Source organism: Gallus gallus, chromosome 28 (genome assembly GCF_016699485.2).
Source record: "Gallus gallus isolate bGalGal1 chromosome 28, bGalGal1.mat.broiler.GRCg7b, whole genome shotgun sequence".
Lineage (NCBI taxonomy): Eukaryota > Metazoa > Chordata > Aves > Galliformes > Phasianidae > Gallus > Gallus gallus.
The window spans coordinates 4523993-4544433 of record NC_052559.1 but is presented as its reverse complement, the minus strand read 5'-3'; the positions used below and the strand labels follow the sequence as shown (position 1 = coordinate 4544433).

General features: G+C 41.2%; 1 protein-coding gene across 8 annotated transcripts in view; it reads left to right on the top strand.

Moving 5' to 3' along the window:
* Positions 1 to 20441, top strand: part of ARHGEF18 (Rho guanine nucleotide exchange factor 18) — a 40969-nt gene that overhangs the window by 14652 nt on the left and 5876 nt on the right. For 4 of the 8 annotated variants that reach the window (XM_015300163.4, XM_040653794.2, XM_418249.8 and 1 more), the window contains 17 exons: positions 4787 to 4854; positions 6374 to 6437; positions 9440 to 9584; positions 10364 to 10476; positions 10631 to 10771; positions 11608 to 11858; positions 12531 to 12656; positions 13848 to 13965; positions 14369 to 14617; positions 15328 to 15404; positions 16370 to 16548; positions 16926 to 17017; positions 17317 to 17502; positions 18126 to 18260; positions 18750 to 18871; positions 19193 to 19249; positions 19918 to 19965. In XM_015300163.4, coding sequence (XP_015155649.2) covers positions 4787 to 4854; positions 6374 to 6437; positions 9440 to 9584; positions 10364 to 10476; positions 10631 to 10771; positions 11608 to 11858; positions 12531 to 12656; positions 13848 to 13965; positions 14369 to 14617; positions 15328 to 15404; positions 16370 to 16548; positions 16926 to 17017; positions 17317 to 17502; positions 18126 to 18260; positions 18750 to 18871; positions 19193 to 19249; positions 19918 to 19965 — 2171 coding nt within the window. Of the gene's footprint in view, positions 1 to 4785; positions 4855 to 6373; positions 6438 to 9439; positions 9585 to 10363; positions 10477 to 10630; positions 10772 to 11607; positions 11859 to 12530; positions 12657 to 13847; positions 13966 to 14368; positions 14618 to 15327; positions 15405 to 16369; positions 16549 to 16925; positions 17018 to 17316; positions 17503 to 18125; positions 18261 to 18749; positions 18872 to 19192; positions 19250 to 19917; positions 19966 to 20441 lie in introns of all 8 variants that reach the window. The other 4 variants (XM_015300162.4, XM_040653799.1, XM_040653796.2 and 1 more) reach the window with 3 other exon arrangements.

The following is a 20441-nucleotide window of genomic DNA, read 5'->3' as shown; positions in this document are numbered from 1 at the left end:
ATGCTGTGTGCCATCCATTAACAGCCCGTTGTCTTTGTTGGTGCGACGGGCAGGTGCTGACAGAAGGCAGGGCACCTGGAAACCCACACAGCGCAGTTCCTCAGGGCTCTGTTTTAGGGCCAATTCTCTTTCATGTTTTCCTGAATGACTTGGACGTAGGATGAGAAGGTGTTCTGAACAAGTTCGCTCACACTCCAAAACTGGGAGCTGTTGACTCCAGTGAGGATGGAGAGAGATCCTTCCAGAGGGATCCAGACATATTAGAGAGCTGGGTAATCACCGGTTGTGTGGAGTTTAACAAGAGCAAGTGTTGGATTCTGCACCTGGGAAGGAGTGGTTTGTTCGGCCCAGAGGAGAGGCTGAGGGGAGGCCGATGGCGGCCTGTGGCTCCTCACAGGAGAGCTGCCGGAGCTCAGGAACGTTTGGGCCCACTCAGACAAGGGGTTTGCGCACAGCTGTGTGAAGCCAGGTGATCGAGCCGACGATCCTTACGGATCGCTTCCAACTCAGGTTATTCTGTTATTCTATGACTCACTGCCTCTGGGGGGGATTTCCCCCAGAGGAACGCGGTTCCCCCCACCCCCTGCCCTGCCCTGCCCTGCCCTGCCCGGCCATCGGCGGGGCGGCAGTACGCACGCGCAGGTGTACGCCCTCCACCCCTTTTTTTACTTCCGGGACACGGAGGGGCGTTTCCTGTTTCTGTGGCGACCGTTCCCGGGACCGAGAGTGCAACTCGGCGGCTCCCTGGGGAGTCCGGTAAGAGACCGGGCTGCTGGTGTTCCCCGGGCCCCGGCTCCCCGCGGTGCCGCCCCAGGGCCTCGGCAGTCCCGCCTGGCCCCGAGCCCCCTCCCCACAGGGCCGGGCGTGGAGGCCGCTGCCCGCCTGGCTGCCTCCGGCGGGGGGAGGCACGCGGGGTCGGGAGTGCGGTGAGAGCGCGGCTTTCGGCCTCGGCGCCGGGCTGAGCTCTTCGTTGTCGCGGTAAATCCTGCGGGGTTTACAGATCAGGGCTTAGGCTGGGGGTGAGGCAGTGTGCGGTGGGACAGCCCTTACCTGAGGTTGAGGGAGGTGAGCTGGTGATCGTGTGCAGGTGGTTCTCCTGTCACAGCTGGGGCCCGAGCAGCTCTGTGCTCGGGCAGTGGAGCTCTGTTCCTGTGTGCTCACACACAGCGCTGCGGGTGTTGGGGCTGCATCACAGAGATGTGCCCCAGGTGTGTGTCAGATACTTTGGGGAAAAAATACATCTGATGCTGTGTTGGTTTTGCTGCTCCAATAAACGAGCCAGATTATTGACTGTTGTTCAGAGATTCTCCACCGTGGTTTTGTTACTGTAGTTAGTCTGCGTCTTCTGTGTGAAACTAAGGGAAGAATCTGTTCCTTCTCAGCTGTTTGTTGCAACTCCTTTTGGAAGAGTTTTGCAGCAGGCTTTGTGATTTGACTTTATAAATTTATGAAGGCAATAGTTAAATTCTCTTTGGTATGGTATAAAAATAAACCCTGAAGTACGGCTGTCAAACAGGAGCCATCTGACACGGTGTGTTGAAGTTCCACCTAATGTTTACATATGAAATGCTTTAAATACCTTTTATGATTGTCACCACTGCGGCTTCAGCCCTGTAGCGTTCATGTGGAGTGGGGGAAGGGTTCTCTGTGACAGAACTGAAATGGAAGTTGTTTCTTTTAATATAATACACTGATTTGAATTCATATTGTTTAAATGGAGAAGCATTCATTGTTCATTTGTTTCAATTTGGGGTTCTGTGCTTAAAGAAAACCTGCACACCCCCAGAACTTGCAGTGCTGGGTATGACACCGTCCCACTGCACCTCTGTGTGGTGTTTTGACAATAAAAGCAGACACAGCGAGATAGGTTGGTTTGGGAGAGCAAGGGGGAAGCTGAAGCTGAGTGTAACCTGGTGTTGTTGCTTTCTCACATGGACTGTTGGTGTTTCAGAATGTGAGGTATCTTGTCACTGTGTACTCTTCCAGTATTTGGTTTCTGCCTCTGCGCAATTAGACGTGTTAGCAAAATAAGCAAACACTGGTTGCTGAAGCCACCAGGATGAAGTTAAATCTGTTCCAAGTTCCTGGAGGTGCGTGACCTGGATTTACCAAATACAGAAACTTCTTCAAGTTGGAGTGAAACTCCTCCTCCTTCCTAAGGAGATGTATCATCCACTTGCTCTGCCTCTTTTGGAGCACTGTAGCTACTTGAGGTGTTTCTCTGTCACTGTGTTGTGCATCCTTGTTTAAACTCAGGCTTTACGTTCTGTGTTAATCATTCACATGAGAGTTGTTCGGAGCTGCATGTTTTCTTTGTCAGTTCAGGAAAGGATAATAACCTTGTGTGGTGTAAGGATGAGGTTCTCTTTGATCTTTGGAAGTGTCAGACATTTGAAACATAAAAACATGCTGTTTCACCAGGAAGCTTTTTTATCCACAGCTCTCCTTAGCTGGTTGGATTTAACACATAGTGGATATCCTTAGCATTAAAGCAGTACGTGAGCTCCTTGTGTCATTAGAAACGGTATTAAAGGTGTCTCTGCCTGAACTTGAGTGTTTTAAAGGTGCCTTTTCTTTAATCTATCATTTAAAAACACCAAAATGATATATATTTGAGGGGGAAAAACCCATCAGTAGTTAAATTTTATATCTAAGCGTTAGTTGTGAGTGTCTGCAAATGACCTTTTAAGAGTTCTTTTGCTGGGCAGTACCGTTCCAGACCAAAGGTCAGGGTCACAATACTCATAATATTTGGTGAGTCATAGATTTGTCCTGGAATCCAATTCTGGAAGGTGCTTATGGGACATTACTGTGTTGTGGATCAGACATTGGCATTGCAGCTGGGGGGGGCAATGTATTCATGTGCCCTTCTTCAGCTGCTCACTGCCCTCATGTACTGGGAATCCACGTTGTGCTTCTTGGGCACTGTCGTGTTGTCCAATAAAGTTGGTTTCTCAGAGCCCTTGGCAAAGCACGTCATTAATAAGGGAAGTTTTTGTTTGTTAATATTATTATTCTTCCAGTTATTTCATTATCTTCGATCATAAACAGGACCATTAACAATGTTTATGATTCCCTTGATTGTGAATGTTTCTTTGCTGACTCAGGCTGGGTGTTTGGTTTTGTTTTTGTTTTTTTTTTTCCTCATACAATAGGGGAAGGACCCAGAAATGATGTTTTCTAATGTTAGGTATCTGTAACTAGTATGAGTCGATAATAATCCTTTCATATTTGTCTTCAATCTTAAATATCAGTCTCAACCTTTTTGGTTTCCTGTGACTTCCCCTCTTTTCTGTGTCCCTCATTTTTTCTCTTTGCTGCTTTCTTGACTCCTGCTGCTCTCCTGTGCTCCGTTCAGAGGGGCTGTCCAGAGAATAAAGAATGCAAAGAGTCCTTGTGTGCAGGAAAAGGAAATCCATTTCAGAGGTGTTCATAGGCTTGTGCTCATCCTTGATTGGAGCGATTTTGGTTCAGCAGAAGCAGGAAGGATGGGATATGTTTTGTAAAAGGAAGTGTGCTTATAAAGCAGTGCGGTCCTTCTGTCAGTTTTCAAAGATCAGTTCTGTTATGTGAGCAAAAATAACGCCCTTTGGAAATCAGTGAGTGCCCAGCATTTCAAATGCTCTCTTTCAGAACAAAGTCCTCCCGTTTATCTGTGGTTTTCTGAGACTTTCCTGCAGTGTTTCCCTGTTTTCTAGTATGTTCTCTCCTGTTGTGTGAAGAATCTTTTAGCAGCATAGGAAACCAGTGCACAGCACTGTTGGGTATGTCATTGCACCCAGTGAAAAATAGCAACTGAGTGAGAGAAGGTGTTGTCTTTGGTTTTAAAGCTGGAATATACTTTTAATATCCCTTTACAGTTGGCTTACCCAGGAACCCAAAGTTCTGAGGACTGCTTACTGTTAAGACAATTACTAATCACTAATAGGAAAGAGTTGAACTTAATCTCTGAATAGAGGGAAATGGCAGAGAGTATCAGTGTCTGGTTTAAGTTCGATAAGAGTGTATGGAATGGTGTATGATCCAATCCTGAGAGTGATGTGTGGGGCAGAGCAGGGCTGGGTGACCCCCCTGCCACCCCATCCCCAGCAGTGCTGGTTCTGCCCTGATAGAGCCCAGCCAGAAACCAGGTGGAATCCAACCCAGTGGGACACCAGGAAGGATTTTTTGGTTTCCCATTGGGTGATGACTTCACCCTACAGTTGTTCCTTCCTCTCAGGAGGAAGGGGTTGTTGTACAACACAGCCAGCTGACAACTGGTGTACCTCTCGTTGAGCTGCTTGTTTGCTGGTGATGTGTGTTCATCAATGCTAAAGTAGCTCACATGTTCTGTAGGGTACCTTTCTTGCATGGGGTAAGATACGGATAGAAAAGTCACAAAGAAGAAAGAAGCAATGGCTTTTGTGAAAGGTTAATGTGTGGCAGCCCTGGCAGTGCAGTGCTCTGCTCAGATTTCCTGCAGTTGTGGCAGCTGCATAACATGTAAACATTGTTCTGATCCAGGGCCTTGATCTTTCAGACTTGTTTTGTTAATTGTCTATTTAGTTATGCTTAAGGCCAAGCAAACATTTCAGTTATTTGGTAGTTATGGAGAACGCTGGGTGATGTTTAAGGTCCTGTCCAACCATGGGGTGGAACCACAACCAGGGCATGCATAAGGATGCTCACTGAAACACCCCAGGTTAACCTGCATCTATTCCAAAATGTAAAGATCATTTATGTCTTTCTCTTTCTTTCCGTAGATGGGAATGGCAAGAATAATTAAGACTTCTTGTGTGTGTTTCAGATTGTGCAGTGAATGTCCATAAGAACTGCAAGAGTTTGCTGGCTGAATGCAGCAGCATCAGAACCAAGGTGGGTTTTAATGTGTTTTGTTACAAATAAGTGCTTGACAGTAAGATTGATTTGGTGTAAGTGTACAGAGTCATGTTAGTGCAGAATCCAGCCCTACATCTTTAAAAGACACTGACTAGTCACTCAGTTGTCATTACAGTCATTTATGTAAGTAGTGAAAAGTGAAACAATTTATTGTTGTTCTGAAAACTGTTTGACATTGCCTGTGTCTGTCAGAGGCAGCGCTTAAAAGAATGCTCAAACCCAATGCTTTTTTTTTACTATAATTGATTTATTTCATACCTCTGAATTTAATGTGACTGTATTTTAATGGATTGTCCCAGCTTAAAGCAGAGGACAGAGTGAGGGGCACAGAGGAGTTTGGTTGTAACAGTTACACATTACTTAGAAGCTGAGCAGTGCAGAATAAGTGATTTCATTTTAAACCTGTGATAAGCTCCTCTCTTGCCAGGCTGTTCGGTTTCTATCTGTGTCAGTGGTGTGCATGTGATTGCATATGAAGTCGTGGGTTGGTCTCAGATAGTATCTCTCACTTTATTTTAATTCTGACATTGGTTTCAAAAATCATTTCCTCCTCCTTATAACTGCTTGCACTTAAGGTTTGGTTTGTTTGAACTTGCAACTGTCAGTGATTTCAGAGCCTGATAGCAGCTTAGGATAGCATTATGAGGAGGAAAAGAGCAGAATAGCTCAAATCTGGGCTGTTAGGGTTAGAGGAAGTGTTGTCAGCCTTTGGTGATCTAGAGTGTAGGAATGTTCTTATGCTGTTTTTGTGGGTTTATTTTAACATGTATATTTTCAAGCTTTTCCAGGCCTTGTGCGTTTTCCTTTTAAGCATAAAAATTCACTTGCCCTGCTGCTTTAAATTTCCACTCTTTGCTATCTCCCAAGCTTTCATGCTTGAATCTCCCCTTACAAATTGCTCCTGAACAGAACAAAGAGAGAATGGTGGCACAAAATGATATGGAGAATGGAGCCAGAGGTGAAAAGCAAGACTCCCCAAAAGCCTTTTGTTACAAACCTCATTACATAATTTGTCTGTGTCTTTGATAAATGGAGTCTCGGTGAATTACATATCATAGTGTGGTAAGGATTAGAAAGTTGTGCAGATAGCAAAGATGTAGGTTTTGGACAGTCTTATTTAGATTTAAACCTGGCACTGAGTTGGGTTAGTGTTAGTTTAGTTAGTACTGCTTTAAGCTAAACTGCAGTACAGTGTAGGTGAAGACTGTCTACCTGAAGAGTGTGATTTTATTGGATATATTTCTTATGGTGGTGGCTTTAATTCAGCTGTAACTTCATTTTTACTTCAGTTTAGTTTATAGTTGATAGAACTTTTATGTATGGGATTCATGTCTGCGTACTGTTCTTCTGGAATGTGGAGAAATCAGAGCTGTTGTTGTGTCAAACCGTATAGACCTCCGCATGCAGCTTTATGTTACATGCTAGGAAAAATCTGATTGATTTTGGACTGAAAGTTTGGGCTGTATGTGTAAGACTATTGTCCTTTTTCCTATAGCAGAAAGATTTGCAGCACAGACCTTCTGGACCTGCACAAAGTTCGTCCCAGTGCATTTCCCCAGGTTTGTACTAAAGAGTGATTTCTGTGCTCAAGACTCATCTGTTCAATTGTATTTTTTTCTCTAATATGTTTTAAAGGCTATACACAGTGTGTTATTGAAGTATAGAGAAGGTCTCTTTTAATAAGATGGCTTCATTTTTTTTCTGCTGGGAATGGCTTAGAGGCTCCTGGCAATCTCCTGTGTGTTTTTATCTTTTTATCTTTTTATTTTTCTTTATACCTTCTTGCTGTGTAACCTCAAAATATCATGGTGAAAAGGGATCGATAAGCTAGTTTCTCATTGATTGTCTATTCTCTGGCCTCTGAAAAGACTAGAACTGTGAACTTTGTTTTACATCAGATTTTCATAATTGTCTATTTAAAACTTGCCTGCAGCTAGTGGTTGCTAGAAACCTCTAAGCCGAACTAGCGCTAATGGTCTGAACATAAATCTTTGTTGCAATGAAGTGGGAAAAGGGATCTGGGAGCAAAAATGAGAAGCAAGAAAGCTCTGTTGCAGCATAGGCTTTGAAATAGCTTTCTGCTACTGGAAAAGACCATCATAGTTGCAGTTGTAAGATGTAAATGGCATTTTAATTGGTGGAAGTTACGAGATGCGCATTAACAGAATTGCTTCTTGGGTTCTCGGATGACTCACCATAACTAGAACAGAATTATTTTCTGCTGTGCAGTTGGTCTGTTTGCTTTGATGGGCATAAGAAACACAATTGAGTTGAATGTCTGGGTATTACTCTGATTTCTACAAATATATTTATTAGGTACCATTTAGCTTGAATTTCAAGCAGTATTTCTTCATGAAATAATTCTTACCAGCAGGTAGGACAAGGGGAATAATTATTGTAAGAAGATGAGTGGTTGATTGCATGGTCAAAAATGGTTTTGTGCTTTTAGGGGAAGGAGCAGAGACTAAAATGGGAAAGAAGGAGGAATAAAGAAAACAGGAGATGCTGGCTGTAGGGCTTCTGGTTGGAACAGCTCTGTGGTACACAGTCTGGTCTGATGCTGTAGGTTAGCAGCGATCGATATGGGCTCTCAGCAGTGTGCAGACAGTGCTAATTGAACTCAGAAAATGGCTTTCTGTTGGTGCAGACTTTGCTAGGCAGCCACTGCTTGTTTTCTGTTAGTCAGAAGCAGAAGATGGAAGTTAGAAGAGCAGCTGATAGCATGGGCTGTCGTTACCCACTGCAGGCTGCAGTGCCCAGCAAAAGAAAGCCAAAGGAATTGAATCGGTGTAAAAGAGGAACATGTTTTAGGAAAGATTCAAGTTGTGCACTCCCCTGTATTTTCCTCAGGAGGTGTTGAGGTTTGACCTGCCATTGTGAAGCTCTTATGTTCTTGGCTTGGAAGCACAGAAGGAGAACATGGTGGCTGATTTCAATATTTCCCCAGACAGAAATGGGATAGCATTTATTGTTAAGCTCTTGTTCAAGAAATTCTCTTTTGCCAGTCCCACCAATATTCACTTCTTTTGTTTTTTTGGGACAATGGGCTTAAAGCTCATTGCTTGGATGATGGACAGGAACACATATCTCAGTTTACTCGGTTTGTTGTGGGCTGAGAATGAGCTGTGTGGATATGCAAATTAGCTCTCCCAATGGCTGTTGAAGCTTGAAATATTTCCAATGGGTAAAAGGTGCAGTGTTATTTGCATTACACGTTATTGATGAAACCTTCTCTGAAGCTCTCCTACAGTTCTAGTCAACTGTTTCAAGGGAAGTGAGATCAGAGGGCTTGGGTGGAGAGTAGGGATATGAAGAATGTGGAAAAACCTGTTTTATGAATAGAAATGGGAATGCCTTGATTGCCCTCTGTTTGGTTGAGGGAAAACAAGGTGAGGGGAGAGGTGATCTTCAGCAGCAGTACACCCAGGGGTGCAAACCAAGGAGAGGGGGCTTTGGGGGCTGAATAGGCACTAGAAGGAAAGTTGTAAATTGGTTGGGGGGTGGTCATAGGCTGGGGCTGAAGGCACTCTTGAACTGCTACAGTGTGGCCCTGAAGCAGCCTCCCATCCTCAGATGAGGAAGAGGAGTTTGGTCTGACTGCTGGGACAGCTGCGTGCAGGGGCTCCGAGGTCCATGAGAACTCTTCCACTGCCATGTCCTTAAAAGCACTCTGAAGACAGAGCAGCTGCAGACCTTGCCAGTGAGAAGGTTTAAGGATTGTCTGTCTGACTCCTCATCCTCAACTTCCCTGAAGTTCCTTTTATAAAAGGACATATTTTGTCTCCTGTTTCATATCATTCATTACAGACATTAGTACTAAATAATTGTATCCAATCTTCCTAAGTCTATTACAGGCTTCCATGCATTGTATAACAGTGATTAAAGTTTTAAATGTCTTTCCAGTTCGTAGTCTAGATTTAAAAAGCATTAAAAAGCTGCAGCATTAAATTTAGCTCTGGTATCTCTTATGTTCAGCGTGCAGATGGAAATGGCTGTGCAGCAATAAGCACTGCAGAGAACTTGTGGTTTTTGTGATCTCAGATTTTTCCTGTTTGCCATGAAATGTTCTGTGCCCTTATATGGTGGGGTGTGAATAATTGTGTGTAGGTTCTGGTGTTTTACTAAAGGAGAAGATACTTTGCAATTTCCACACTAAATGGGCACAGTAGGGACCAATTTCCTGCACTTCAGACCTGCTGATTTAGCCAATACAGTAAGTTAAGTGACAGCTTTACATTTCTAGAAGGATCACAGGTAGTATAAAAACAGTGCATCTCTGGGGCCACTTTACTGTGCCAAGTCTGAGGGCAGCCAGTGGTGAGCATGGGGAATACAAATTCAAAAAGCAGTGGCAGGAGCAATGCGATTCCAGCTCATCCCGAGCTGTCCTTTTGTGGCTCCTTCTCGAGAAAATGGAATGAGAATGTCTTTTTGGACAACGAGCTTTTGACATCCAAGATCCTGTCTGTTCTCCGTCCGCATTCAGAGAGAGGTTTGCGAGCAGGCGACCTGCAGTGTACGCCTCATTTTCTGAGTACCAATTCAATTTTTGCCTCTCTAGCCGCTTCCCTGAAGGAGCAGCCCCGGAGCCTTCTCCTGGGACCGGATGGCACCCCAGTACTGCCACGGAGCCTCGGCATGACTATCGCCCAGCGAGGGACCTCTCCATCTTCCTTTAATACTGCAGGAGCCGTTAGCAAATTTGGGTGAGTAAACTACTTCTCATTCACTGGCTTCTGCTGTCGCCCCCTCCTCTGTCTGAAAAGAAAACCAATTAAAAATAAAACAAGGCTCATGTTGGTTTTCAAGCTCAAGAGAGAATCATTGGGCTTGTAATGCTGAATTTTATTATTTAAAATAACGCATCTTTAATCCTTCTGTCCTGTACCACAAAAATGTATTGAAAGACAGAGCAGTGTTTGAGTATTCCTGTCTGGAGCATGTCTTTAATGGGTGTACTTATCTTCAGACTTGTTGAAATTCAAGAATCTTTTCTGCGATCACTTATTCTAGGCTGTGCTGGTTCTGACTCGTGTGGAAGGACAGTGCTTTAAATTGAAGATATCTGGGTTAAAATAGTGGACAAGTTCAGAGCTGTCTGCTGGCTTGTGTAGTTGTGCACCTCTTATATACCACAGTTATGCTCCATCCTCACTGAAAGTGCCCTTTGTACTCTGAAATGGCTGTGGTTTGTCAGCAGGTGATGTGCTGTTGTGCTGTTGTTTTTAAGTGTCAGACTAGAAGCTGCCTCCTTGCTCATGCTGCTGTAATTAAATCTGTAATGTGTCAGTGATCAACATGCTACACTTATTTGTCTGTTTAAACTACAAGTGCAGGGGTAGCTTTTTTTTTGTTACTTCATTGCCTTATAGGAAAGCTGCTTGTTAAAGTAGTTGGCTTTTATTTACTGATTTAAGTAGAGCAACTTCTTAAAAATATTAATGTTCTGTTTGGGTCCCTCATTCTAATTTCTTTGGCCACTTAGACTAATTTCAGGAGACATGGATGAAGGGGATTCAGGATTTATAAAGTTTAAGCAGACCTCAGATGATGTTGTCTCACTTGCACCTTCAACAGCAGACTCCATTTTTCTGGAAGGTATGGAAGCTTCTGTGTTTTTCAGCACTTTCAGACTGAGTAAGAAACTGCATACAGTATATCTTGGGATGTATTTACCCTTGTTTATGGTAATAAAGGATATAGTTGGGATATAATTCATTAATTATTGAAATTGAATGTGCTTTTGGTCTAGATGCATATTCTCTATCCCTCCGAAGTGAAATAGAAACAGACGCTCATGAGTTTGAGGCAGAGTCTTGGAGTGTTGCAGTGGAACAGTCTTATGCAAAGAGGCAAAAGAAAGAAGTTGTAAAAAGGCAGGATGTCATTTATGGTAAGAACACCGTTATTTCATTAAAACTTTTATTTTATAGTGTCACTGTTCTGAAACAACAGAAATTGTTATTTTTATGAGCTTCCATTTTGGCTCATGCTTGGTAACTGGAACTGAGTATAGATTTTCAGATCTGTTATTTGTCTCAGTGTGCCTGAGTCCTCCTAATAATGATTTTAAGCAACTATATTTTTCTTTATGCCTGTGTAAGCAGCAAAACCTAGCTGTGCAATTAGGAAATATCCCGAGCTCAACTTCAACTGGGAGGTGATATTAAATAAGCAGGGTCATTCCTGGTCACTGTTTGATTGATTGATTAGCAGGGCAAATTCAGGAGCTTTAATTGTGGCTATATTATTTCCTTGATAGTGATATAATACCTTAGAAAAAGTGTATGGACAGCTTCAGAATAGCTGGCTTCTAGCAAGATCTAGAATGGTACAAAGTATGTCTGGAAGGAGACAAGATGTCACATAGTCCTCACTGTCAGTGTGTGCTGTTGTATAATCAGCTGTACCTAGACTTCAGCTGTTTGTTTTGTGTGCTAATAAACATCTCTGAAAAATGCTGCAATATTAAGCTCTCTGATAAGTTATTCCTGATATTCTTAAACTGCAGCAAAAGCAGTTTTATATCGAATATCACCTGTAGTTTCTTTTATCCTGTCTGTCACCCTTGATACCAGAGGCAGTTTAGGGTTGTTTGTCTAGCTGTTGTTACTTTGATAAGTTTGGTCAGTTGCAAAAGATGATGACTTTCAGAGACTGCTCTTTTCTATCTCACTAGTCGTGGCACACCACATAAATGAGCACTAATTTTTATTTCCCTTTACCCAGAACTAATGCAGACTGAAATGCACCACGTTAGAACGCTGAAAATAATGCTGAAGGTGTACTCCAAAGCCATGAAGGAGGAACTGCAGTTCTCGAATGCAGTCATCAACAAGCTCTTCCCCTGTGTGGATGAGCTGCTGGAGATGCATGGGCAATTCCTGCTCCAGTTAAAGGAGCGGCGAAAGGAGTCCTTGGAAGAAGGCAGTGACCGAAATTATATAATCCAGAACATTGGAGACCTCTTGGTAAAACAGGTGTGAGATTGTACCAGATTTCTCATGCTATTAAGAACCTAAAATGCTAATTATAAAATAAATATATGGTTGTGTAAAAGTTAACAGAAGGCTGGGTTTAAGAGCATCGTCCTAGTACTGTGTGTGGATATGACTGCCAGGAACACATCTGATCACAAATACTGTGAGATGTTCACTGGATGCTCTTTAGGAACACATGTACACATTGTGGTATGCAGTGAAAATTATTTGATCTTATCTTTCATGTGTTCTGAAAGTGCAGCAATGTACTGATGGTGTCCTTCCTGAGTACAGCTGTTATGCACTTAATGCTGGGCTTCTTGGTTCTGACCATTTATTTTTACTGATGACAGCTGCTTTTTAGTTTAGTTCCTGTTCTGTTGATGAGTGGATGCATCAGTTTCTTTTGTATGATGTGACCGTTTTTCTTTGTTCTTCACCTTTTGCAATTCTCAGTCTTTAAGTGCAGAAGCTCAGAAATCCTTTTAAAAACTTTCATTAAGACAGCAGTCAGTTAATACTTGTTTAAGCTCTCAATTTCTTCTGTAACGGAAATAAGAAGTGTTGAAGTGCTGTCTCAGGATTCAGTTAATGTAAAATTATGTTAAATGTGGGTCTTGGGGTGCTTGTAGGTTAATGATTCATGTATTTAATACTTACATTTCCAATTAGTTCTCAGGTGAAAATGGAGAGAGAATGAAAGAAAAATACGGTGTGTTCTGTTCTGGACATAATGAAGCTGTTAGTCACTATAAAGACCTGCTCCAAAGCCACAAGAAGTTCCAAAACTTAATAAAGGTAAACAACAATCAGAAGCCTCCCATTATTACTGTGCAAAGTATGCTTGAACTCTTTCAGTCCTATTTTATGTTTGAAGATATCTTAATTTTGAATGAGCAGATGTTAAGAGGCATATTATCATTGTTTGATAGGTTGTTCATTTCTTGTATTTTAAATTTTTTTAAGCTGTTTAGACACAGCTGCAATGAGCAGCTGTTAAATTTGGGCTGGGCAGGTATTTTTTTTTCTTGAGAACACTTAGTACTGGGGAGTAAAGTATTTTGTTCTATTCATGGATTTATCACTGACCGTGCTCTGTGGCCATCTATGTAAACTGGCTTGATGATAAATGCTGTTGATAAAAATACCATACAAAAAATAGGAACTCTTAATTTAGTTTTGCCCACTACATCATCTTTCCAAAACCAGAAGATTGGCTCCAGGGCAGTTTGTTTACTGCTGTACAGTGTAATGCACAATTAATAGGATGGGCACAAGAAGCACAGCCAAACTGGAAGCCTGTAACCTGAATCTTAGCTGGCACTGCACAGCCCGTGGTATTCTCGTGTTCCAGTCATTAGTAAGTGATACTGTGTGAACTTTCCAGCATGATTCTGTAGTTATAGCTCTTGTTAACTAGGTGCCTTGGAAGAAAAAGGTCCTCACTTTTAAAGAAACTAAACACATAAGCAGAGTTTTAAAATAAATAGCGTTGGTTGTTGTAAAGAAAGATCTGGGTGCTACATTCAGCCTCCAGAAGTGCTTTGTTCCTGCAGTCAGGCCAGCTGGTGGCATTTTGGTGCTTTACAGTCTTCCATTTCTAAGCAGAAATGCGTTTCTGTACATCAACATCCTAGTGATCTTATTCCAAATTGATGTAATTTGGCTGTTGGTTGGGTTTGATTTTAAAAATATTGTACTTTCCTATGTAGTTAAGGAGTGGTCTATTACAGAAGGCATTCAGTTTGCAAACTGTTCGGATTCAGTTAACAGTAGTTGAAAATAATAACAAAAATGTTTTTTTCTAGTAATAAAGGCATTTTTTGGATTTATCAGGAGTTCTGCTTTTGTAGTAGAGCACAGACAATTTTGTGGCGCTAAACCTAATTTTGTAGAAGTGTTTTGAAATGGTAAATGTGTAAATGGAAAGGAGAGGGAGTTAAAAGAACGAAATATAAACGGATGTGACGGATCTGTCTTGTTTTCTAGAAAATTGGCAACTGTTCCATTGTGAGGAGACTTGGTGTTCAGGAGTGCATCCTTCTGGTTACGCAGCGCATCACCAAATATCCGGTCTTGGTGGAACGTATTATTCAGAATACAGAAGGTAGTTTGCTTAATCTTTCCTAGAAGCCTGACCGTTGTTATTTCATCTTTTTCCTCCTGTTCCACACGTTCTTTCCTCAGACAAGGAGAACAGGCTGGTACTGCCTTATAGCAGCTTTCTTACTTCCTAGTTAGCTGGAGATGCAGTTCTAGATGCAGATTCACATCAGTCTTGCTTCATCAGAAGATCAAAATCAATACTGAGTTTCAGGTGTACAAGCACAACATTGTGGTAGCTAAGCCTAGCAGTTCATTAAAGATTTAGCATTAAAGGAATCCATAAACTCAATCTCTTAGGAAATACTGTCAAATGCTCAGTCAGGAACCCTCATGTTAAAATATGTTTGATTCATAGTTGCACTCCAGAGTTGAAAATTGGACTAATTGCTGTTCTTTTCTCTTAGTTGGAACTAAGGATTATGAAGATCTGATCCAGGCCCTTAGTTTAATTAAGCATACAATCACTCATGTAGATGCCATAGTAAATGAGTGTGAGAAGGGGCAGCGCCTTAAAGAGATTATGCATAAAATGGAGCTAAAATCATCTGGGAAATGCAAGAACGGGCTTTTCTTCCGAAAGGATGACATGGGGCAGAGGCGGCTTCTGCTGGATGGGATGCTGTACTGGAAAGCTGCATCAGGACGGCTCAAAGGTAAAGGACCAGGAATGGGAGAAGTACAACTAGGGAACAAGATTTGTCTTTGTTCTGTAACTGCTTATTATTGATAGATCGAGTATAAAGAGGGATGACGATAACCCACTTGATTAATAGGATATTGGAGGCAATAGATCTTGTTCTATTCCTGGCTTGTCCAATAAGCATCTCTATAGTGGTGCACGATAAGTTCCTTATGCTGTTTGCTTATTATCTGTCTGATCTGCTTTCCAATTCAAGCAGGAGGCCTTCAGGTAAATGACAAAGCTTTGAGTCATACTGACTTAGTCTCCTGTGGATCGGCACTGTATAGTGCAAGCTCTAGGTCAAACCCGTGGCACCTCTATGCTGCATAATGTCTGTTTAGCCAGAAAATCAAAACCACGTTTATCAGTGAATGTTTTAACAGCTTCATTGTTCAACTCTTCAAAGAAAAGCTTAAAATGGTACACGTAGTGAAGCCAAGAAAAGCTGGTACTGTGAACATCTGCAGATTCAGAATGATCTGCCATTAAGGGAAATACGTGCAGTCATGACTATTTGAGTCCAGATGTAGTATGCCTTTGTAGGTGCTTTCAAGCTTTAAATTGGCTCTATTTGTATTCTGCTGGCTCTGCATGTGTACAGGCTGAGTCTGGAATCTTCAGTATTTTTTGAGTCTGCACCAGTTTCTTTGAATCAAAATCTTTTTTCTTTTGTTACTGTAGATATTTTGGCAGTCCTGTTAAATGATGTACTGTTGCTCTTACAAGAAAAGGACCAAAAATATGTGTTTGCATCAGTGGTAGGTATTGGTCATCTTATTTAATGCATTCACTTGGAGTATTTATGAAAATGGGAGTAATTACAGAAAAAAAATACAAATAAAAATGTTAGTTGTTATGGTGGCTTCACAAGGAAAATGTAGTTGATGAACAAGCCAGCGGTTCAGTGCTTTTCCTTTTCTTGTGCTGTGACTTTGCCTTTCACTGAACTTTGCTAGACTGCTATTTTATGCAAGTCTTATCTTAAATGCTAGAACTGGACTTTAAAAGGCACTTGCAAATAAGATCTGCTTCTGTGTGTCAATTTGAAGGGGAAAAAATCTTCCATTTTGGCGAGGGACATGGTAAACCATAGCTACAATAGCCAATGATTTGCTGTGGGCAGAGAATTTTCCTGAAGAAAACATTAAAAAAAAAAAAAAAAGCATTAAATGTTAATGTAATTACTACAGCACTTTAGAATACTCAGTGGATTTGCTTGCTTTTTTAGGGCATTTCCACAGGTGTACTCAGAACAGATAATTGTGTATACTTTGTCCTTTTCTAGTTCAGTTATGACCATAATAGAACCAATCCAGATATCACTCCTCCATAGATAAATGGAGCAAGTGATAGGAGCAGATGGATCAGTTTTACAGTTCCATTTTCTTAACTTCACTGTAGATTATGGTGTGAAGCAGCTACAAAGAAGTGTTCTCTTCTGAAAACCTTCCTAGGTTACAAATATTGGGTCTATGCTTTAATATTCAGTCAGGTAACATTAACTCTTATTTTTGAAATGTACATTTTGTATTCCATGTTTTGATTTATGGTTGATGAGTGAAAAATTACAAGTGTCAGAAGTGTCACCTTAGCAGTAAGTTACTGTATTGCTGTGTCCTAGCTCATGCTGGCCCTGTGTAGGAAAGAAGACAGGGGAGGTTAGAAGCACAAACTTGAAGAAATGTATGTAATATAGTGCAATAAATTATATTTTCTTTTATAGGACTCTAAACCACCAGTTATCTCACTGCAAAAGCTGATCGTAAGAGAGGTAGCTAATGAGGAAAAGGCGATGTTCTTAATTAGTGCTTCCTTACAAGGACCAGAAATGTATGAAATTCACACAAGCTCAAAAGAAGAGAGGAATTCCTGGATGGCTCACATCCGCAGAGCTGTAGAAAGGTAAATAATGAGTGAAAGCTGGAAGGCTTCATTTGTCACTCAACAGCCTTCCCTTCACAGGACTTGCATGTGTAAGTTTATCATTAAAAATACTTTCAGCTGTTTGTGAACTTCCTTTGTAGGACTGAAGCAGGCAGTTTGGTGCATATTTACTGGACAGAAGCTGCTCAAAAAGATGCTGGAACAAATAGCCGAAGACTTTGTTCTGCCTTTTTTTTTTTTTTTTAACTTGGTTCACTGATGTCAAAAGGGATAAGGGAAAAAGATTGACATGCAAGATAAAACACACCCTAGGCAAAAGCTTCAGGCTAAATGTTGAATTGATTTTAAATTATCTAACGTGTAAATGAAACATATTTGTCTCCCACTTCTTACAGCTGTCCTGATGAAGAAGGAGGGTCATTTTATGAACCTGAAACAGAAAGGAGAATGGCTGAAGCAAGAGCGGCGAAATTAAGAGAATTCCAAGGTAATGACTTAAGTATATATTCCACAGGCAGCTTCTCAGCATCTCTTGTAATTTATGACTATCTTGTTATCAAGTGCGATCAAATCTCTCCTGAAGTTTTTCAAGGTATTGCAGGGTTGTGTAGAAATAGTTGAAGGAAAAAACTGATAAGCTTTGGGTGCTTTGTGAGGTGTTCTGTTTTTTTCCCCCAACTGTTAATTACATCTCTGACTATGAAATGAATTACAAGCTTCCAAACTGAATGCTGTACTCTTTAACAGCAATTTGGAAGGCAAAACTGAGTTTGTTTCTTCTATTAGAGCGTTTGAACACAAAAGATGACCTGATTGTGCAAAGTTTAACTGAGAAACAACAAATTTATCAAGAAATGTCTGAGGTGTATGGATTTGAAGACCATTCCCAAGGATCCCGATCTAGGCTACTTCTGGGGGATATCCCAGAAAGTCTGCAAGGAGAGGCACTTCTGAAGTCTGCAGTGGTAGAAGGTAAGTGCAGCAGGGAGACATGTGTGTTCACTGCAGTGCAGATGTTGGGAGAAGCAGAGAGGATCTAAGTACAGGTCACAGAAATGGTCTCCTAATAATTCTGTGTAATGCAGTTCAGACTCAAAACCAGCCTGCAGGATAGGTAGAATGCACCTATGTTTTTAGGTAGAGGACCACCTCCTCAGCTTTATGGGTTTTTTATTTATTTTTATTTTCCTTTTAAATGATCAACCTCTAAAATCTTCAGATGAATCTATTCAGATGGATAACAAGGCAACCTAATAATAAACCAACTCTGAAATACAATCATGAGTGTTCAGGATTAAAATAACCTATCTGAAAATAGCATATTTAGACAAACACAAACCACAAACGTCATTTTTAGTTTGACAAAAAACATTCAAGGCTTGATAACATGAGCTCAAGGAAGAGGTCATCTTCATGTGCAATATGAAGAGTCTGTCATAAAGAACATGTCACAAAGAAAATGAGGAAATCTCTCAAACTGTCCCATCTTTTAATGCACATGGAGATTAAAATTGTATGTATTTAAGTTATTAGCATGATGAGTCTATCTGACTGTGTGGATACAACTGTTTAAATGATGTTCTCTTCCTTCCTAGCTGAAAATCTCCAGAACCTTATCTTCACTCACTTGGGAAATGGATCCTGTCAGTCTGAAGAGAGCTACGCAGCGGGGCTCCCAAGGAGAGCAGAGACCTTTGGAGGATATGACAGTCCCTCAATTTCAAATAAAAGTAAGAAAGAGGAGCTGTGGGGGACCTGTGCCTGTTTGCTGATATGCTATTTTAAAAGTCTAGCATTTATATAAGCTTCTTAGCTCTTCACTATGCTTCTCTGTACTGACTGAGATAATATCTTTCTTACATCAGAGCCTCATTTAATGCATAGCTCTTAAGGGAACTTGAGGCTCAGAGATGATCAAAACAAATTCCTAGCATGCTGTATCAGCGTGTTGTATGTTTTGCTTCTTGTATCAACACTAGAGAGCAGAGTAGGGCTGTGTTGTAATGTTAAAGGTGCAGTAACTAGGACATACGGGTTAAGGTAACAGCTCCACGTAGAACTGTAATTTTGTTGGAAAAAACAAGCATAAAAACATAAAAACCTAGGAAACTTGAGTTCAGCTGCTTGCTGAACGTTTAATTTTTTTCACTGCTATGTTATACAGTGAATGTTCACAGGCTCTGTCCTGGTGGACCACTTACATACTGCTCTTCTTTCAGATAACAGTCTTGGGAAGAGTGGTGGTAGTGACCAGAGACAGTGGGACTGGAGAGGCCCTGCAGTAAGTTCAGATGTGCAGCTCCCAGACCTCCCAGTTGATGCAGAAGAAGGATCTCAAACTGTATGTTGGGTTTGTGTATGAATTAAATGTTTCCTCGTGTTTGTTGCTGTAATAGTGGTTAATAACTTACTACTTGAGAGGCATAATAGTTGTTTCTGTATTTGTTCACTGGATGCAGTGTCTTTAATGCTAACTGTAATGACTGTGAATCTGCTTATGGCCTATGATTGAAGTACTTTTGGTATGTGTCCATCAACATATGGGAGTGATTATTGCTCCAGCTATAAACAATGTTCCCTTGTGAGGTGAACCCTTTCAGTATGTTCTGGCAGCACTACCAGTGCCCAAAAAACACAGATTGTTATTGCTGTCTCTTTCCAGAGTGATACAACAAGGCAGGATGACAGCAGTGGTATTCAGCCCACCATAGAGTCTCAGGTACGTCCCTTCTGCTGTTAAGAAATCTGATGGGAAATAGCCATATAGTAATATAATGCAAAACAAACCGATACTTCTAATGTCTGCAGAACCACAAGCTCATTAACAGCCTTTTCCTTATGACTCTGTATGTCTTGTGTATGACTCATGAATGTCCCGTTCCAAGTCCCATTAGAAAACAAAGACGGTTCTGGGTATTTAAACATGCATTTCAAAGAGCTAGCTAACTGCTCTTCTTGAATCTTTGGAGAGATTGGGTGTCCTCAGCTCATTGACAACACTCATCTCTGAATCTCCAGTGAGTGCTGTACTTTTGTAATGATTCAGTGCTGGAGGATGTGGTTATTAGTAGCATTAATCAGAAAACTGATAACGAGGATTGCTCCCTTGAATCCCAGTGAGATTTTTTTCTGAGCATTGACTTAGATCTGTGCACAGACTAACACGCTGAGATTCGTGGTGCTTGCACATGGCTGTTCTGGTTGTTCATTTGTCAAAATTTGCTTATAGTCGTGCTTCCACTGTGTGACTTCACACAGATATTGTTGATTGTGTTCATTATTTTAAAAAGGTGAAATAAAATAAATGCAGGCGCAGATTTTAAAACAGAACTGTGGTAGGGTGCCTAATGTCTTTTTTTAATCACATCTGCCTCCCCTCTTTTTCAGCTTGTCCAAAGGATACAAACACTGCTACAGTTGCTCTTCAGTCTGCAGGTAATCAACTGCTTTACAATCCAAGAGGTTTGTTAAGCATTAACTGCAGAATTCAGGATCTGAGGCTCCAGGACAAAAACGTGGTGTCTGATATTTTGAAAGAAGCATTAAACCCATTGTCTCAAGTGACTGAATCCTTTTCTCTCCTCACTTAGATGCAATTCCTTGGCTACTTGGAGCTTCTGCTCTCTGTGCTCATTTACTTTTAAAATTGTTGTCAATACCCAGTTGTGTACATATTTTGTTTTTACTGGAACTTTGTAATCAGTAACTTGAGTGATCCTGTCAAATTCAGAGTAACAATTCTAGGTGCAGGCGATGTTAACTTTGCCATATGTAAGCATACCTTATTTGCACATGCATCTTCAGTATCGCATCAGTAGTGTTGTGCTATACAAGCTGGGAAGCTAGATCTGTTCTTGAAGACAAAGCTATCAGTGACTTAATGTGGTAGATGCTTTTGTCTTTTCTTAGCT